We start from the raw sequence: 18,170 nt of genomic DNA, 5'->3' as shown, positions 1-18,170 counted from the left end.
TTCTCTCTGCATTTTCCAAGGGAGGCACCATAGCTGGCCTGGCATTTATCAATGATTTGGCTCTTTGTTGTGTCTTGTCATGTTGTTCCAACCAGGTCTGAGCCCGCAGACCACCGGTGCTAAGAATGTAGAGGACTGCAACTCGTTTTATTTAGTAGATAATTTAAAAGAAAAAAAATGGCTTGATTTTGTGGTATTCACTAGCAATCCTATCACTAAGGATTTGAAGCAGGGGAATTACAAATTCAAAGCTGACCCTGATTATTTAGTGTGAGGCTGTTGTACAAAAGAAGAAACCTTGAGCATTAGGACTTTAAAAACATATTTTGAAATGTACACTTCAAAGTGTGAATTATTTTCTGCATGCATTATTTCTATAGTTCTAAAGCACAGAAGGCTGACATGGGAGTATTTCCATGACTTCAAGGCTACCCTAGGCTACCCATTGAGCTGCAGTCTATCCCGAAGTACAGAGAGAGACCCTGGCTACCAAACATGCAGATAGAATTACTAAAACATGAGTTATTGTCTTGGTTACTGTTCTGTTACTGTGAGGATTTGCCACGACCAAGGCAACTTTTAAAGGGAAGTGTTTAATTGGAGCTGTCTGACAGTTTTAAATGTTTTAGGTGTTCATGAGCACAGCAGAAGCAGGCAGGCACAGTGCTGGAGCAGTAGCCGAGAGCTCACATGATCCACAAGTTGCAGGCAGAGAGAGAGAGGGGGAGAGAGAGAGAGAGAGAGGACCTGGTGTGGGCTTTTGAACCTTCTACTCAATCTCCATTGACACACGTCCTCCAACAAGGCCACATCTCCTAATCTTCACCAAAGACTCCACTACCTGGGGAACAAACAGTCAAACATATGAGCCTATTGGGGCCATTCTGGTTCAAACCACCACAGTTGCTAAGTGTCTGTTCCTAAACAGACATCCCAGTCTTTATATGAGAAATACCACACATGGGAAGCTAGCAACTGTTGTGAGGTTGTATCTACAGCAAAACTTCAAGCAGCAACTGAACAAACAGGCGTTGGTAGCAAGTAGTACCCACTGGAATAAAGCAGAGAGCTACTTCAGTAAGGGCAATCTGCTTGATCATGACAAAACCCATTTTTCTGGGCAGCTAAATCCATGAAGCTAGTGCTTCACAGAGACAAGGATTTTCATCTAATTTACTCAGATGGTCCCTTCTGTGCCTGGCCTATGGTTTACCTGTAAGTAATTTCTGTCAAACTGAAAGCCTGTTTGCTTTAAAACTACCCTGCCTACCCTGAAACACAGATCCATGGATCCCTCCAGAACAGAATGCTAAGAAGAATGGAGTCTGCATTTTAAAATAGCTTTAAATGTCCTAATGGGTTTTGACTGTGTTGCCCAGGCTGGTCCAAACCCCCAAGATCAAGGACTCCTGCCTTCTCAGCCTCCAGCTGGATATCACAGCCCTGCGCCACCTTGTGGAACTTTGGACTCTGCCCTCTTTCACTTGCCATATAGAAGACCACTAAGTTCAGTCTGAGAGAAACCATGGGGCTTGTTCTGCCTCACACTGCCCATACCTGAGCAACAAACCCCACCAACAGTCATGATCTGTGAGGTCTCTTGGTTTGCTGCCTTCCCTTGTGTTTGTCACGGAGAAGAGAAAAAAAAAAAAAAGCCATCAGCTTTCTTCACTTGCAGCGACTTGAGGAGCTATTTTCTCTAGTGTTATATCACACTCTGGAGCTCCACCCCCTGCTCTCTCTCCCTGCCTTTTTTTCCAGAGTAATACCCAACTTCCGATATTTCTAATTAAATTTAAATGTGAAATTCTTTTTTTAAGTCTGCGAACTTGTAATGTTTCATTGTTTCACTTGAGTTGAGATGTGGAAAGTTTGTTTCTTCTGCTAAGGTCTCTTTAGGCTGCCTAGGCAAAGAAGCCATTCTTACACTTTGTGGTGTCTGGGTCTTGTGCTTCCTCAAGCATCTCGAGTCTTTGTGCAACAGCTTTCTTGAAAGATTTCTCGTCAAAGGCGCGACTTTCTAAAGCTCTTAGAAAAGTGCTTTGTGCTTTGACACCCATTTCCTCCTAATGTTTGAAAATAAAACGCTTAGGTCAACTGTATGAGTAAATCGAGAGTATCTTTTCAGTTTGAGACAGACAAGCTGTCTTTGAAGAGAAATTTCGAGTCAGTCAATGACTAAGGAACCACAAAGCCTTCTATTGCCCTTAGTTATAAGAAGCAATCAAGCCGTGGGCATGTCGACATGTATACTTAATACAATAAGACAGGCAGACGAAATGACTCAAGCCGTAACTGACATAGTACTGACCCATCAGAGATGCTATCATTTTAAATGAATGGACTCCTCCCATTATTGATGCTAACACTGGCAGAACTTTATGGTAAATGTTTCATAACTTAATCCCAGCCATGTCAGGCTCCAGTCGCCTGGCCAGAGGGACCTGGGTGTGCCCTGGTCTGGGACTCCTGGCTTGTGTTGTCCCGAGTGCCAACCCTTAGACCTCCTGGGGGCACCCCGGCTCTGGCTCCTCAGGGCCTCTGCACAAATGGATTCTCTGGCACCTGAGCAGGGACAGCGCCTGTGCCCACCTGGTCAGCCCTGGGGCAGAGCAGGGCTCCTGGTCAAAGAGCTCCTCACCTTGCCTCTGCCATCAGAAATTCCACCCCGATTTCCATGTCCAGTACTAGAAGTTGTGGGTTCTTTCGAACCTGCGATCAGCGGAGGAGGTGACCCAGACGCTCACAATGTAGGGCGTGAGGAACACGGGAGAACCTGGAACTAGCTGTGCGCCTTGGCTCTATCTCGCCCCAAACCCTGGAGACAAAGAAAGGATCCCCAGGAAGGTGCCTTGTGCTTCCGAGGGACCTGTCCCCTGATCCGCCCTCGTCCCGGGTTCCCCTGGTCCCCAGCGCCGCCCCACCTCCGGTCCCCGCCCCGTGCCCGGGAGCGCATAGACCTCGCCACGCGCCTCCAAGTCCCAGTGCCGCGAGCTCGCCTGTCTCTCCTCGCTCCGGATGCCAAAGCCATGTGGCCCGCTAAGCCCAGCGCCCGGCTGCCCGCATTGCTGCTGCTGGCGCTGGCTTTGTCCCCGCCCGGGACCCAGGGGCGGCCCCGGGGACGCAGGGCGGTGCGTCTCGCTGAGTTCAAACCACAGCCTTTCCTGCCGGTAACAGGGTCTCGCCAGGCTCCCAGAGCCTCCCGAAGCGCAGGTAAGCCGTGCCCGCCCTCGCCGCCCTGCCCTTTCCTGCTCTTCACCACTCTTGCTGCTGGGCAAGCTCCTGTTGGGAAGGCTGAATTAAGCACAGCAGAGGGTGCACACCTGTAGATTCCTGGGACTCTTCCCTGGGAAGGAAGTAGCCGGCTAACTCTATTTGCCTTGGTTGAGACTTCAATAACAAAACCAGGCTGGCAAAGAAATCAGCCTATGTGCTCCTTGCTAATTGTGTAATGTGTTTTGGAAATAAACTGACCCAACTGTCCAAACACTTGGGCTGTAGCCTCACCTGCCAGGATGAGGGACGACCTATGCATCTGTCAACAGTTCTGGGTCTTCAGGAGTTTAACTAACATGGCCGTCCTTAGTCAACTGAACATTCTGGAATGCCCCTTTCTTCCCACTTTTAAGCTAACCCCAGAGATTGGCATGTGAATTTCAGTAAGCTGCCATGGTCGGTACTGGCTTGCATTCTTCCTGGGTCAGCTAGAAGGGCGCCGACTCGGGTCGTTCCTGCTGCTAAGATGCCTAGGAAGAAGGTAGGAAAAGTCAGGACGGAGGAGCACGAGGCACCTACAGAGATGTATGAATGAGAAGGAAAGGGAGATAGCCTGGGGGACAGGAGGTGTAGGGGGCTTTTGGGGACCGTATGCAAGGTGCTAGCAGGAAACATGGTGTGAGGAAGAGAGAAGCCACTTGGTGTCTAAGCTGAAGCCTGTAGACAGGGAGCAGGGCAGAGGCTGGAGCAAAGGGCCGGTCTCCCTGGCCTGCACTGAACTTGCTGAGAGGAAAAAGCATGGGAATGGCTTGGAAAGCTCTGGAGTTCCCACTACAGCCATGGCCTCTTCTCAACACTTCCTTTCCTCCCTCTTTCCTTCTCTTCCCTCCTTTCCTCCTCCCCTTCCTTGACTCCCTCCCTCCTGTCGGCCTTCTTTACTTCCTTCCTTGCTTCTCCCCTCTCTTCATTTTGTTTTCTCCCCTTTTGTCTGAAGCAAGGTGTCTCTTGTAGTCTTGAGCTCCTCCTCATCCTCAGCCCTAGAGTAATAGGCACATAGCAACATAAGTAGTGTAGAATTCAATTTTAAGAAAACATAGGGGAGGCCTGGAGGGATGGCTCAGCCGTTAAAGGCTAGGCTCACAACCAAAAATATAAGAAAACATAGGGGAATTTCTTAGTTTCTTTCTTTGCTGCCTCTCTCTCTTTCTCTCTCTCAATAGCCTCACTGTATAGCTTAGGCTACTTGGATCTCATTCTATAGTTCAGGCAGAGACCTAGACTTTGCAGAAATCTTCCTTCCTCAGTCTCCCAAGTGCTAAGGTCACAGATGAACCATACCAGTCTTTACAGTTAGGGCATAAATGTATATTTAGTCAGTTCACAGCTTCCACTAAGAACATATCTTCCCACACTACCCACCAGGGAGCTGAGGCTGTGCAGATGGGCAGGAAGCTGGGTGTGCCTGCCCTTCCCTGCCCGTTTCAGGCAGATGGGGGAGAATGGTGCCTGTGGACAAACCGAGTGAAGCAGGTGGGGAACACAGCAGAGGGAAGGGACGGGAAGGCACAGGAGGCTGATGTGTGCTGTGTGCGTCTAGCCCAAGCCTACTTATCTGAGAACCCTCCAGAAGAGATGGGGGTGGTCACGACAGGAAGGAGGGTGCCATGATGTGACAGCTTTCGTCATACACTTTGACTTATAAATTATTGCTAACAAAAATATTTATCTCAGGAGCCAGTGTTACTTCAGAATACAAAACGAATGTGAGAAAATCTCAAACTGCAAAATTATTCATGGTAACACACAAACTTCACCTGTTTTATTTTAGTGTAGCAAGTTAAACTTCTCTGGTGAAAGACAGTGACGGGAATCGGGGATGTAGCTCAGTGGGAAGAATATTTTCCTAGCATATGTGAGGCCCTATGCTTAACCCAAAGTACCTCCCTCTCCCAAATGGCAGAGAAGACTTAAAACAATGTAGCTGGGGGAAAAAAGAAGTATGGCTCACCCTCCAAAGCCATTACTTTCCATGGCTGTTTTAAGTGGACTAATATTTTGATCACTGTATTTTGTTTACACGGGGAGAGAAAGAGTGGCTGGCTGCACTTGAGGCTGGCTGTGAATGGAACTCTTGACATGGATCAGGGAAAAATAAGGACATGAGTACAGACAAGACAAGTTCCCATCTGGATGTTCTCACAGGAGTGGCAGGGCTCATAACTCATCCCAGAGGAAGCATCTCGCAGGTCCTAGAGGCCAAGGACTGTCATCCCTGTGGATGAGCCTGGAATTCCCCACTGGGATTCTCAAGTGTGAACCTGCAACAGAGAGGACCAAGCCCAGGGGGCGGTTTAGAATGCCTTGGAACTCCCACTGGGCTGTCACAGGAGAGCTGCAGAAGTCTCTTGTGTTCCACATTTCACTTTTCCTTTTTCCTTTTCTTCACCTCAACCCCTGTGTTTTCAGGTTTAAGCTCTGGAATCTTTGCTATACATGAAAGTAGCCAAAACTAACTCAGACCCAGTTTCTCCTCCTGTACCATGACCACATAGCTCATCCCTGGCACTGCACTGCGGGGTTGTGCATCCCTGTGCACTTTGGTGGTGCGGCAGCAGCAGCAGCAGCAGCAGCAGCAGCAGCTCTGCAGTGAATGCCAGCTAGGGTTCTAATCTACCTTAGTTCTGGTCCTTGCTCTCCCCTGAAGATGGGCCTCAGAACCGACAAGCTGAGGACTGCCTCTGGTGCCAAATGCAGCCCAGTGCAGTCCCCGCGTGCTTGTCCCTGTAATTCTGAGTCTCTAGCTAACAATCAGCTTTCCCATACTCTCCTCAAATTCAAACTAATTTGATGGAGTGGCTCATAAATGGTTATATATGAAGAGATGCATAGGAAGGGGCATGTGTGAGGAAACACCCACTCCACCTCACCCCCAGCTTCTTGAATATATGTGTTCAGATATCCAGAAACTCTGAACTCAGTGCTTTTGAGTTTCTATGGAGGCTTCGTTATATAGATAAGATTGATCAACTAACCCATCAGACCCATCCTGAAGCTATTCAGAAACTGCCAGACCTCAGTCAACTTCTTAACACACTATCATTTCCGAGATTCCAAGGGGTTTATGATTTTGGCCAGGAAGGCTAGCTATGTATTTCACAGTATCATGACATGGAGTTGTATATCGTTCCTTATCAGTAAGCTGGCCAGCTTCCCTAAGTCAGAGGAGAGGCTGGAACTGGAAGGGCCATTCCCAGGCAGAAGGGACAGGAAATCCAAAGCCTGGGAAGAGAGTTGACAGGCAGAATTCCCTCCCTAGAATTGATGATTGAGCAAGGGTTAGGGGGTATTGGGCTCCCTGGAACAGTGATAATTAGCCATCTGTGGTGTTCGCTTCCCTATAGAGTGTCCGCCATTCATAATGTATTGGTCAATTGAATTAGACATTCAACAATGTTTGAGATCATTTTGATAGACTTTTGATTGTGAGTGGTTTTGATTGCCATTTTCAACTCTGTTCTGCTACTAATTGGTCCGGCAAATGCCTAGACTCTGTTGTTTTATTTTATTGTCTGTCCGAGCCGTTGTATTTCCGTGATCTTCCAGATTGTCTCTCAACTCTTTCAGTGTCCCTACGTCTGTCTGACTTGGGTAAGAATTCCATGTGTGTGTTTCCATAGCCTTTCTTCCTGCCCTCTGAAACCAGCTCTTTTGTCCATTATCACAGCAGCAGAAAGGAACACGGTGGAACCCTACCACAGACTTGGCGGGTTCTAGGCACTCATGCATGCACCTGCAGACAAGTTCAGACAGCCGAAAATGGGCTGTGATGGAATAGAAAAGTGATTTGGAAGATTTTGAGATGGAAGGAAATTGGCACGAAATATGGGGAAACAGTACAAAAGGGGAGTTTTGACTTCACTATTCCTCCTTTTGTGACTTACACACTTCCATTATTTCTAGAGAATTTCTAAAGCTGAAGACTCAGGGGTTGTTTAAATAAATGTAAGACCATGCTGATTAATGGTGGAGCCTCCAAACAAGCTTAAGATCCCGTTAGGGAGGTTACTCTAAACAATTGCAAATGACATTCTTTATTAAATAGTGTGGGATATGTCCCCTCTGCAGTCATAAATCAGTATTGGCTTCTCTTGAGTTTTCCAAGAAGGCCTAAGCCCCTTCAAAGGCAATGAGGGACCAGGAAATAAACAGATCCCCTGCAGGCAGACAGAAAAATCCTACACATTTTTGATTCTGTGGTTAAAAACAATGAGCTTTTCATACTCTTTTGCCCTAGCAACCAAAATGACAAACTTCTGTGGTGTTAAAGGTATAGGGCTCCCCCTCTTACAAGTAGCACAGTCTACTCTGCAGCGGATACCATCTATTGCCCTTGAATCTAGCTCAATCCTGATGCTCTCCACCTGGAGACAGGGTCCAACTCCAGGAGTGATCCTACTTCATACCTAGTCTCAAGTCTAAGAACCTGACATTCTGATTGTTGAATACGAGCAAAGTCAACCTACTTACAGAGAAAATTAAATTTATTTGGGGCTAATTAGGATGGCAGTATGAGAAAATACAAAATCAAGATGTGTTCCAATATCTACAAAATATTGTATTTATTTAACTTCAAATGGTGACTTACTAAGCATTATGGCCTGAACTGGCAGAGGAAAACAACTGGTCTAGGAGAAAGGAGTGTTAGTACAAAGGCAGGGATGAACTGTTTTGAGAAACTGGTATGGACTGTGTGTGTGTGTGTGTCTGTGTGTGTGTGTGTGTGTGTGTGTTTGTGTGTGTGTGTGACACATTCAATGTGGGGGAGTGGAAGGTAGGAAGGCACTGTGTCTGCCACCTAGTTCTAAGGTTCAAGCATGCAGCTTAATGGGGTATGATTAACTATGACCTCCCAGCTCCACTTCAAGTGCCCTGCACAAGCGCTAACTCCAGTCTGATTTTCCTGACACCGATCTACAAACTGGGCTCTACATGGTTTGATTCACTACAGCAATGAACAGAACTAGGGGAAACACTACACCCACTTTTGTTTATCATAAAAGGGTTAAAGAGATGAAGGCTGGGGAAAGCCACTAACCTCCGTGCCCTCTGCGTGGAAGTTCCCCTTCTCTGGTCTCCATGTGCTTGGCTATCTGGAAGTTCTGAAATCCCACCATCGTTTGGGTTTGGCGGCGGTTTCATAACACAGGCAGGATTGATTGAATCATCAGTGGTAGGTGTTTACTGAATTTTCAGCTCTTCTCCTTTCCCTGGGGCGGGACCTCTTTGTTTCCTTCTTGTTTCCAGTGAGGTCTCCAATCCTGAAGCACTCTAAAGGCTTCTGGTCCTCAGTCAAATCACTAGCATGCAGAAGATAGGAATGGGCATCAGGAAGCAGGTCTGAAAGCCAGGACAGATTTCCTAGTGTCTCATCTCTCTTCATGATATCTCTTTGTGTTCAAAAATAGCTAAACATGCCCCAGAGTTATGTTTATTAAAAAAATCTCAAAAAACCTTAGATATGTTTGGATACTGATGGCACTTTCATTATAATGGAACTCTATTCGTAAAATCCAAATTTCCTTTATTGTAAATCTGAAAGGTTTCCCTCTTCCCAATTAGACAGTCATACTTTAATACCTGGTAACTAACAATGAAAATAATTTTTGTTACTTTGGTATCAAGATAGAGCGTATAGTTTGTTTTTCATACTGAGTCTCGCTATATAGTCCAGGATGACCTTCAGCTGAATCCTTGACATACCACCATGCCTGGTTATGTCAATTCTTTCTTCAAACATTTCTAGTAAACATAATTAACATTCATAGCTTGTTATTTCCTATACATCTACAGAGGGAAATGATTGTTACAGTCAAACAACCATGTCCCTCCCGTTTGGTTTTAATGTGCGTTAATATTTTATTGGTAGGATTGCCGAGAGTTATTTGTTCCACTGAAAGCTGTTAGGGTGGGATGAGGTCAAGGTGGAAAGGATACATATGATTTCACTCCACGTTTGTATTTGGCAGGTGCTATAAGCAGATGTCTTCTGTCTGCTGGGCTCCATAGCCAGATGCTCCAATCATAAACATTCATTATGAGCATCCAGCGCTCACTTACATGAATGGATCTCTCCCTGTTCACAGCGCTTCTGGCAGCAACAGTTATCTGCTTGAAGGATCCATTTGTCTCAGTCGAAAGTAAAGAAAGTCCATGTAGGAAGCCGATAGAGTCGCCCAGTGTTGCTTCCTTCCCCCAGAACATTGCTTTTTAATCAGAGATTGACTGGGGAAGCTACAAATCTTCAAACTTCTTTAAAATTTGTATTATATTTATTTATATGTGCACGTGTGTATTGTGTGCATTTGCTGGGGTACATTTGTGGAGCTCAGAGAACAACCTGTGGGAGTCAGTTCTACCATGTGGCTCCCAGGGGTTGACTTGGTCATCAGGCTCAGCAGCAAGCACCTTTACCTACTAAGCCATCCTACTAGCCCTAACATTACATTTTAATCATACTTTTTCCTCTTTGGTTTTCATTTTTATGGTTGTAAGTAAACTCACAAATATTAGGAGCAGATTTCCAAGATTGCTGTCAGGAGACAGAGAGGCAGGTGATGTTTCCCTCCTGTCTCTGTGGCAACAGGAAGCACTGTGGATGTGAAGTACAGTAGACCTGGCCTTATGCTTAGTGACACTTTTAGAGTGTTCAGATACCTACAGCCAACCAAGGCTTGAAAGTATTACATGGGGACAGGAGAGGTAGCTCAACGGTTAGAGACATAGCCTGATCTTAGGATGCAAGATTGATTTCCAGCCTTCACATGGTAACTCACAATTATCTACAATTCTAGTACCAGATGATCCAATGCCTCTTCTCGTATCTGAGGGCGCTGAATGTGCATGGTATACAGATATACATGCAGGGAAAATGCCCTTACACATACAATAAATAACAAAGGAAGTGTTAGGGGGAAATTACAGCAGAAGGTACAAAGGAAGTGTTAGGGGGAAATTACAGCAGAAGGTTCCTGGTGAGATGGTTCAGTGGGTACAAGCATGAAAAGGCACGTCAGTCGAATCTCCAGAACTCACGCCCAGCCAGGTGCAGTAATGTGGACCCCTAATTCTAGTTCTCCCAGACAAGAGAGCCTGCCCTGCCATCACCCAGTGTTCAGTTCTGAAGGTGATGCTGCTGGGTGTTCTGTGCTCTTTTCTCTGTGCTCCCTGGCACTGGCAGCTCAGGCACCTATGCAGCTCCCTGGCACTACACAGGAGCCCAGGGTTCTCAAGAGCCCTGCTGGTGCCCGTCCTAGAAGAATTGTGTAGGGTGTGGCACTGCTGGTGGAGCCCAGACCTCAGTCCCTACCCTTTCTCAGGAAATTGATCCTGTGTCTCGCTGATGGTTACTGCTCTCCTGGTTTTATGGAGAAGCTTTCCCCATTTAGTAGGTTGCCTCGTGTGGAAGGAGAAGAACACTTCTAGAGCTTTTAGGACTCAGTGAGGAAAATGTGAAGAAAAATATGCACTACTTGAGAAAGGTAGGGGTTACTTGAAAAGGACAATAAAGCCTAGAGGTTTCTAGGAAGGAGCCAACAGAAGCAAGAAGTTGGAGGCAAATGGAAAGAAGCTGGAGAGAAAAGTTCATGCTGAAAGGTGATGAAATACAGTTTCTAGAGAAAGAACTAAGAGATGTCTGAACATTCTGCACAGAATAGATTGATGGCCTGTACTTCAAAAAGAATACATCACTAGCAAACAGGCTGAAGCTTTCAGATCATGAGTAGCCGAAGCCAAAACGATGCTCAGGGTAGTTTAAAGCTGAAATGTGGGAAGAACAGGTGATCTGAATAGAGAGAAAACACACTAAGAGTCCCAACAAAGAACAGAAAAGCTGTCACAATAAAGAAAGCAGCCTCCAGCCTTTCTGTGTTGGCTGGCCAATGATGGAGATTAGGTCCCCATTTTTGAAGACGATGTGGCTGATGATGGCAAACTGGAATTGGATGTATAGTGAATCACATAATTGTGTTGAGTTCAATGCCAAAAGGAACTCAGAAGGAACAGAGTCATGCAACTGAGTTAGAAGCTTCTTTTAAAACCACAGGAGTTTGATTGGTAGCGGGAACGGAGAATGGACCCCAGAGAGCCCTGAGAGCTCTACCACCGCTGCTGCAGGCCTAGTCAACATCACACCCTGAGAGGAGCTGCAGCCGTCACTGCAAGCCTCAGTCACCACCACTGCAACCATGAGCAGCAATGCAGAGACCCAGCAGCTGCCCACCGCCCCCACTGCCACCCTCAGTGCCGCCAACACCAAGCCAGTCTCCACAACAAAAACAAAACAAAACAAAACAACAACAACAACAAAAAAAGCACAGAAGGAGGAAGAAGGAAAGTTTCATGCAGGTATCTGAAGATGCTAGAGTGAAGTGGTACCTTACAGAGAACAGTACAACCTTTCAGACTAAAGAGGCATATTTGCAGCAGAAATGCACAGGCCGAAGTGTTTCCAGACACAAAGCAAAACCCCACATCAAATTAAGAGAGGAAATTACCAGCTAAGAAGAGAAACTTTACGATGCAGAACAGAGCACCAAGCAGCTGAGGAGAGCCAAAGGAGGAGAAGCCGTGATCTTGAGGAACTGGAGAGAACCATTTCTTCCTTTCATGGACAGATGACATCAAGAACAGAAAAAGACCCATTGCCATTAGCACTTTGGGTGCTGAAAACCGCATTGTTCTATGGAGAGAAAATTCCTACAACAGACAATTGACTGAAATGATCTTTAAATCTGAATTTCTAGGGAAAGAGTTTTGTGGACTTGATATTCTAAATACAGCGTGTGTCAGAGTGACCTCTTCATGTGGCCACTCACCCTGCATGCAGTCCTACCCTATCTAGCTTTGGTGCAGGAAGGAGGAAAAGGTTGAGGAACAGTAAATTGCAACACCTGATTGGCAGCCAAGGGCATCCCACCTGTGATAGACTCGCTAATCCTCGGCTCTGCTGACTCTGCACCCTTGTTACCTCCTCAGGAGCAAAGCCAGATGATGAGCCCTCCACCCCACCAATCACATCCCCTTCCAACTCTACTCTAGCAAAAATACAGCATGTTGTATTTTAATTCTGGCAGCTTTCCTAGGCCTCCTCTGGATAAAGTCATAAGCCAGTGTCTTCAGAAGAGGAATCCAGCAGCAGTGATAGCTAGGGTGAAGTAGGTTGTCACGTGTGCCTGACTGCCAGACCCCTGCTGAGTTAAAGCACCTGGTCCTGGCCTTGTTCCTCCGACTCAGCTCTTCACCCCATCTCTGGCCCATGATTTCCACTAGATCCAAGGGTCCTTTGGATGAGATAGGGTCCTCCTTTCCCTTCCTCTACCTATGGAACATCTATGAAGCTTCTAGAGATGGCTTCCTCACCTCCTGGGATATAAAGGGCTGTTATAGTTCCCCTGAGACTCCACCAGCATTGCTCAGTCTCCACAAACTCTGTCCATCTCCAGGTGACAAACGTTCATTCAGAAAAGCACGCATATTATGTGTGGTTTATAAAGAAGTCAATATGTAAGGGAAATGCTGTAAGTCTAAATGCACAATTGGCGGAGAGTGAGATGGCTCAGTGAGTAGGGGTGTTTGCTGTCAAGCCCAGTGACCGGAGATTAATATCTGGAACCCACATGCTGGAAGGAGAGAACCAAACCCCTGAAAGTTGTCGTTTGATCTCCATATGCATGCTATATCTCAGATACCAGCCTACATAAAATAAAAAGTGTGGTAATTTGAATGTAATTGGCCCCCATAAGCTCATAGGGAGTAGCATTATTAAATAGAAGTGTGGCTTTGTTGGAGTAGATAAGGCAGTGTTGGAGGAAGTGTGTCACTGTGAGGGTAGACTTAGAGGTCTCATATATGCTCAAGCCACACCCAGTGTCTCAGTTCACTTCCTGTTGCCTGTGGATCAAGGGTGTAGAATTCTCAACTTCTTCTCCAGCATCATGTTTGCTTGTATGTTGCCATGTCTCACCACAATGATAATGGATTGAGCCTCTGCCCTGTAAACCACCCCCAATTAAATGTTTTCCTTTGTAAGTGTTTCTGTGGTCATGGTGTCTCTTCACAGCAATAGAAACCCAGTCAAGCAAAACATGTTGAGGTGGACTATTGTCTTAGTTTGGGTTTTATTACTATGTTGAGACACCATGACCATGACAACTCTTATGAGGAAAAGCATTTAATTGGAGGGGACTTACAGCTCAGAGATTTAGCTCATTATTTTCTTGGCGGGAAGCATGGTAGAATTCAGGCAAATGTAATGATGGAGAGGTAGCTGAGAGTGTATGCTGGGATTGGCAGGCAGCAGGAAGAACAAGTGAGCTACTGGGCCTGACTTGAGCTTCTGAGAACTCAAAGCCCACATGCTAGTGATGCAGTTCCTCCAACAACACCACACTACTCCAATTAAGCCACACTTCCTAATAATACCACTCCCTATGGACCTATAGGGAACATTATCATTTAAATCACTACAGCAATGCAAGCATTAAAGAATGATGATATTCACTGAGTTTGGGGAACACAGGATTGGGGAAGCTCTGGGAAGTCAGAAAGTCAGACATTCAGCAGTAGATATTGGTGAGGGGTCTGGATGGTTCCCTGGGGGAGGTGTAGAACAAACACCTAACAAACAAGCTAAGCCAGAGCTCCAGAGCCCTGGAGAATGGATCGGGCCAGAGCCCAGTGATCTGAGACTTGCTATGCCTACTGCATAGATCTATGTGTATAGTGTTATACCTATGTTTTAATAGTGGAAATATATCCTAGAAATTATGAACTCTTTATTTTTCTTTTCAGAAATATTCCCAAGAGACATGACCTTGAAAGACAAATTCATAAAGCATTTCACAGGTAAGTTTACACTATTTCAGTGACTCAGTTATAAAAGGAAGATTTTAATATAGAATGCATTCATAGACAGTGGAGCTATTGAGATTAATGTCTAGAAGGGCCTTGAGTTCAGCTGGGTTTTCAGTCAACTGCTACCAACTTGTATGATCTATAAAGTGCACAAGAATTTGATAAGCAGTAGAATGTAAAGGATCTTTTAAAGGGCAACGAAAAGGATGATTTACTGAGAGCCAACCGTGAAAGCTTGCAGTATGACAGGCTTTCTAAGTTGGGTTTTAAAGTACGAGAGTGTGGTCATGAGGCACCCACTGGGCCAGGCTTGAGGGCTATAGTGAAAGAAGACATACAGATAATAGGCATGGGCTGGGGATGAAGGGTGAACTTAGGAAGGGGATGCATTTGGCTAGTGGGGGAGGATGTAGTGTGAACAAACCAGATGGCAAACAACCTTCAAGGGCATGCTGAAGAATTTAGACTGTGCTTCGGCCAGCCCAGCATTGAGTTTTAATAAACAGGAGACAGATGAGCATATGTTACACACACACCTCTCTTGGATGCTTTCTTGTTTGTTTTTAAAACTGCAATTTAATTATAACATCTATCCCTTTCCTATCCTCCCTCTCAACCCTCATATGTACCCCCTACCCACTCTCCTGCAAATCAATTGCCTGCTTTTTCATCAATTGCTATGCATGCATATATGTATATACACACATTCTTAAATATAACCTATTGAGTCCATATAATGTTACTTGTATACATGTTTTTTTTGGGGGGGGCGCTAATCATTTGTCCTTGTTCTCCCCTGGGAAGTGAGGGCCACATTGCCTTCTCCCAACCTTCCTCAGTTGCTTGCAGTTCTTAGTGCAGGCACGAAACCTCATTGCCTGCCTTCCCATCTCAAGTATTAGAATTACAGTCCAACACAACTACACCCAGCTGTTAACTTTCAAATGGCGTTTCTGAGTGTCATACAGAGACACCTGCAGATGAGGAAGGCAGCCCTGAGTGTTGGGGAGATGCCTGTGGACCGGGGGGGGGGGGGGGAGGAGGAAAGTTTTGCTGCAGTTTCAAGGCCCTTCCCCCTTTGCAGTAATTCCTTACACTAATGAGCATACATTGCTTCAATTCAAAACAAATGTCATCACTAGAAACATGACTTCCCATTAAGTAGAAAAAAAATCAAGGGGCCAGAAAGCCACTCCCTCCTGATTTGCTCTCTGCATTTCCCTTCTATCTGGAGTGTCCCCTTCCAGTTTATCACGAGCTCTTCTAGCCAGAAGGTTCCATGATGTGAGATACTGAGAATGTGGTGCAAACTTAGATCAAAGTTTAGCACCTCCCACAGTGTCTGGGTAAAGGAAGGAATTCTCAGGCCAGTTCTTTAAAGGGTAGGAAGGATGGAATCTACAGTTGCACCGTCTCCAGCCATCGAGTGCTAGAAACTTGTTTGGGAAACACGCCCAGGTTTATAATAAGCATTCTTTCCCTTTCTCTAGGGCCTGTCACATTTTCAGCTGAATGCAGCAAACACTTCCATCGACTTTATCACAACACCAGGGATTGCTCCATGCCAGCTTGTAAGTTGCCTGGGCAGATCTTAAAACAACAACAACAACAATAACAACAACAACAACAACAACAAAAACCCAATCCAACAATGAATGCATAAATTTTTAAGCTTCACCTCTCTTTGGATGGGACTCAGTAGACTAAACATTGCATGGGATGCTATTTATAATCTTTCAGTACTCAAGCTCAAGGTTGTGAGTACTGTTGAAGTATAAGGAACTAGAGATCACATTTGGGTTGGGAATATTTCCGAATCTGAAAATAGCCAGGTTTTCTTAAAGACTAGAATGTTTGTCAGGACAGAAACCTTTGATCATTATTCAAATTCCTTGGTATAAATAAAGTGGTTTCTCACATAAATGAAAAGAAACCCAGCGACTGACTATGAAGAAGTCAACATCTCTCCCTAAGTTATTTTGAAGTAAATGTTTTTATATCGTGTCATTTGTACAGTGTGTGCTGGGTTTCCCTTTGGACAATGAGTTCTTTTGAACACTTAAGTTAATGGAGTTAACAATAATTCCAAACATAGCACTAAATAACCATCATTCAAAATGCCCAGTAATGATAATATATGGTAGCTGAATTGCCTGTTTCAAATTCCTTTCTAAATCTAAAATTTCCTTTTACAGTGAATGGCTTCTGAGCATTTTATTTCTTGTAATCTAGATGACCCTGAGGAGTATTTAACTTTACTTAGGATTGAATATTGAGTCAGATTTTTGTATTTTTTTTTCAAAAACGAAACCTTCCATTTAATGACTAGGGAAAATTAAGCCCAATGGATTTATTCTAGTCAGCTTCTCTGTCGCTATGGTAGAATGCAGACCAAGAGTGATGGGGGGGGGGGGAGGTTTATTTCAGCTTACTCTTCCACCACTGATGGAGACTGAAAGGAACTCAAGGTAGGGACCTCAAGGCCAGAACTGAAGCAAAGGCAGTGGAGGAATGCCGCTTACTGGTTTACTCCCGTGCCTCCCTGCTGTTTTACACACCCCAGAACCACCTTCACAGGGTGGACGCCACTCGCTGTAGTCTAGTCCTCCCACGTAACCATTAATCAAGAAAATGCCCTCAGATTTACTTACAGGACAACCTAATGCAGGCAATCCCTCAACTGAGGGTTCCTCTTCCTGCCCGACTCTAGTCTGTGTCACATTGACAAAAACAGAAACAAAATAATAGCTCAAGGAAAAGACAATGGATGACGGCATGGCTTGGTGGAGAGAAGGCAGCTTTGGGAACTAAAACACTTCGCTGTTGTGAGATAAGTAATCTCTGAAGCTGCTTTCTCCTCTCTAAAGTGAAGGCATCAAATTTCCGTATCTTTTCAGAGGAACAAAAGAACAACACACGCGTGTTAAGTTAGGGACTTTTAAAATTATGGTGGTTACATGCATCATTGACAATAACACTTTTTTTCTCATTCATAACACTGAACTCTATGTGTTATTATTTTTAAATTGCTTTTCTAGATTATAAAAGGTGTGCTAGATTGCTGACGAGATTAGCCGTGAGCCCGCTCTGCTCCCAGACCTAGGAAATTTACCCTGTGAGTATCTATTTATTTATTATTTATTTACTCATCCTAAGAATATTTCTCTTCCCCATTTCCTTTCTGTCCTCTCACCCTGCCCCCACATAGTGTTGGGGATCAAACACAGGGTGTGCACAAAACAAGGTAAATGCTTTATCATTGAGTAGATCCACCAGCCCTAATACTATGACTTAAGAAAATGTTGCCTTTAATACCAAATTTCAGATTCTGGCACTCAAGAGACTAAGTTGGTATCATCACAGAATATATACATACATATACACACACACACACACACACACACACACATATATATATATATATATATATCCCTTTCTTGGGTCTTAATTTATTTTTTGTATGTAAAAATTTATATGAATCTCTTACATTAATAAAGTAATTGGATTTGTTTCTCCCCCAATATTGCATGGTCATTTAAAACATGGGACTTGGGATGTAGTTTAATGTTAGAGCCTATGTTTGTGTATGTATGTGTCAGGTCCTGAATCCAATACTAAACAGCACCCAAATATAGGTAAAGGTAATAAAATACTGTCCACAAACTACATTTGCCTGGGACTTTCTTAAATTAAATTAAATTTCTTAAATTATCATGAATTAAACAGTTTTGAGTTTCAGTGATTTCTTGTATAATATTCCATGTAAATGTCTGCTTTAGATTGCTATGTATTTGAGATTTTATTTACTTTTATTTTATTTGTATGGGTTTTTTTTTTTGCACTTGCGTATGCCTGGCACTGGAACTTTGAGCTGCCATGTAGGTGCTGGAAATAGAGCAGGATTTTCTGGAAAAGCAGGCAGTATTTTCAGCTGATGAGCCATCCCTTCAGACCTGCTTCAGATTATTTAATCAAGAGATTATAATCACAATAATTCAGTTTAATATGTACTAAGCACAGTTTCTGAGTTACTTGTCAAT

At 44.6% G+C, this 18,170-nt stretch overlaps 1 protein-coding gene across 1 annotated transcript; it reads left to right on the top strand.

Annotated features, from left to right (window-relative positions):
• The first annotated feature begins 3,029 nt into the window (after nt 1-3,029).
• Nucleotides 3,030-17,233, top strand: Alkal1 (ALK and LTK ligand 1). The gene is made up of 4 exons (XM_041656762.1): nt 3,030-3,213; nt 14,068-14,121; nt 15,621-15,701; nt 17,169-17,233. The coding sequence occupies exons 1-4, from the start codon at nt 3,030-3,032 to the stop codon at nt 17,231-17,233; spliced, it is 384 nt and encodes a 127-aa protein (XP_041512696.1).
• The last annotated feature ends 937 nt before the right edge of the window (nt 17,234-18,170 follow it).

The sequence above is a fragment of the Microtus oregoni genome, unplaced genomic scaffold (genome assembly GCF_018167655.1).
Source record: "Microtus oregoni isolate MIOR12 unplaced genomic scaffold, Mior012 000008F_ref0000371, whole genome shotgun sequence".
Taxonomy (NCBI): Eukaryota; Metazoa; Chordata; class Mammalia; order Rodentia; family Cricetidae; genus Microtus; species Microtus oregoni.
The sequence above is the reverse complement of the archived record's forward strand: the minus strand, read 5'-3'. Positions and strand labels throughout refer to the sequence as shown.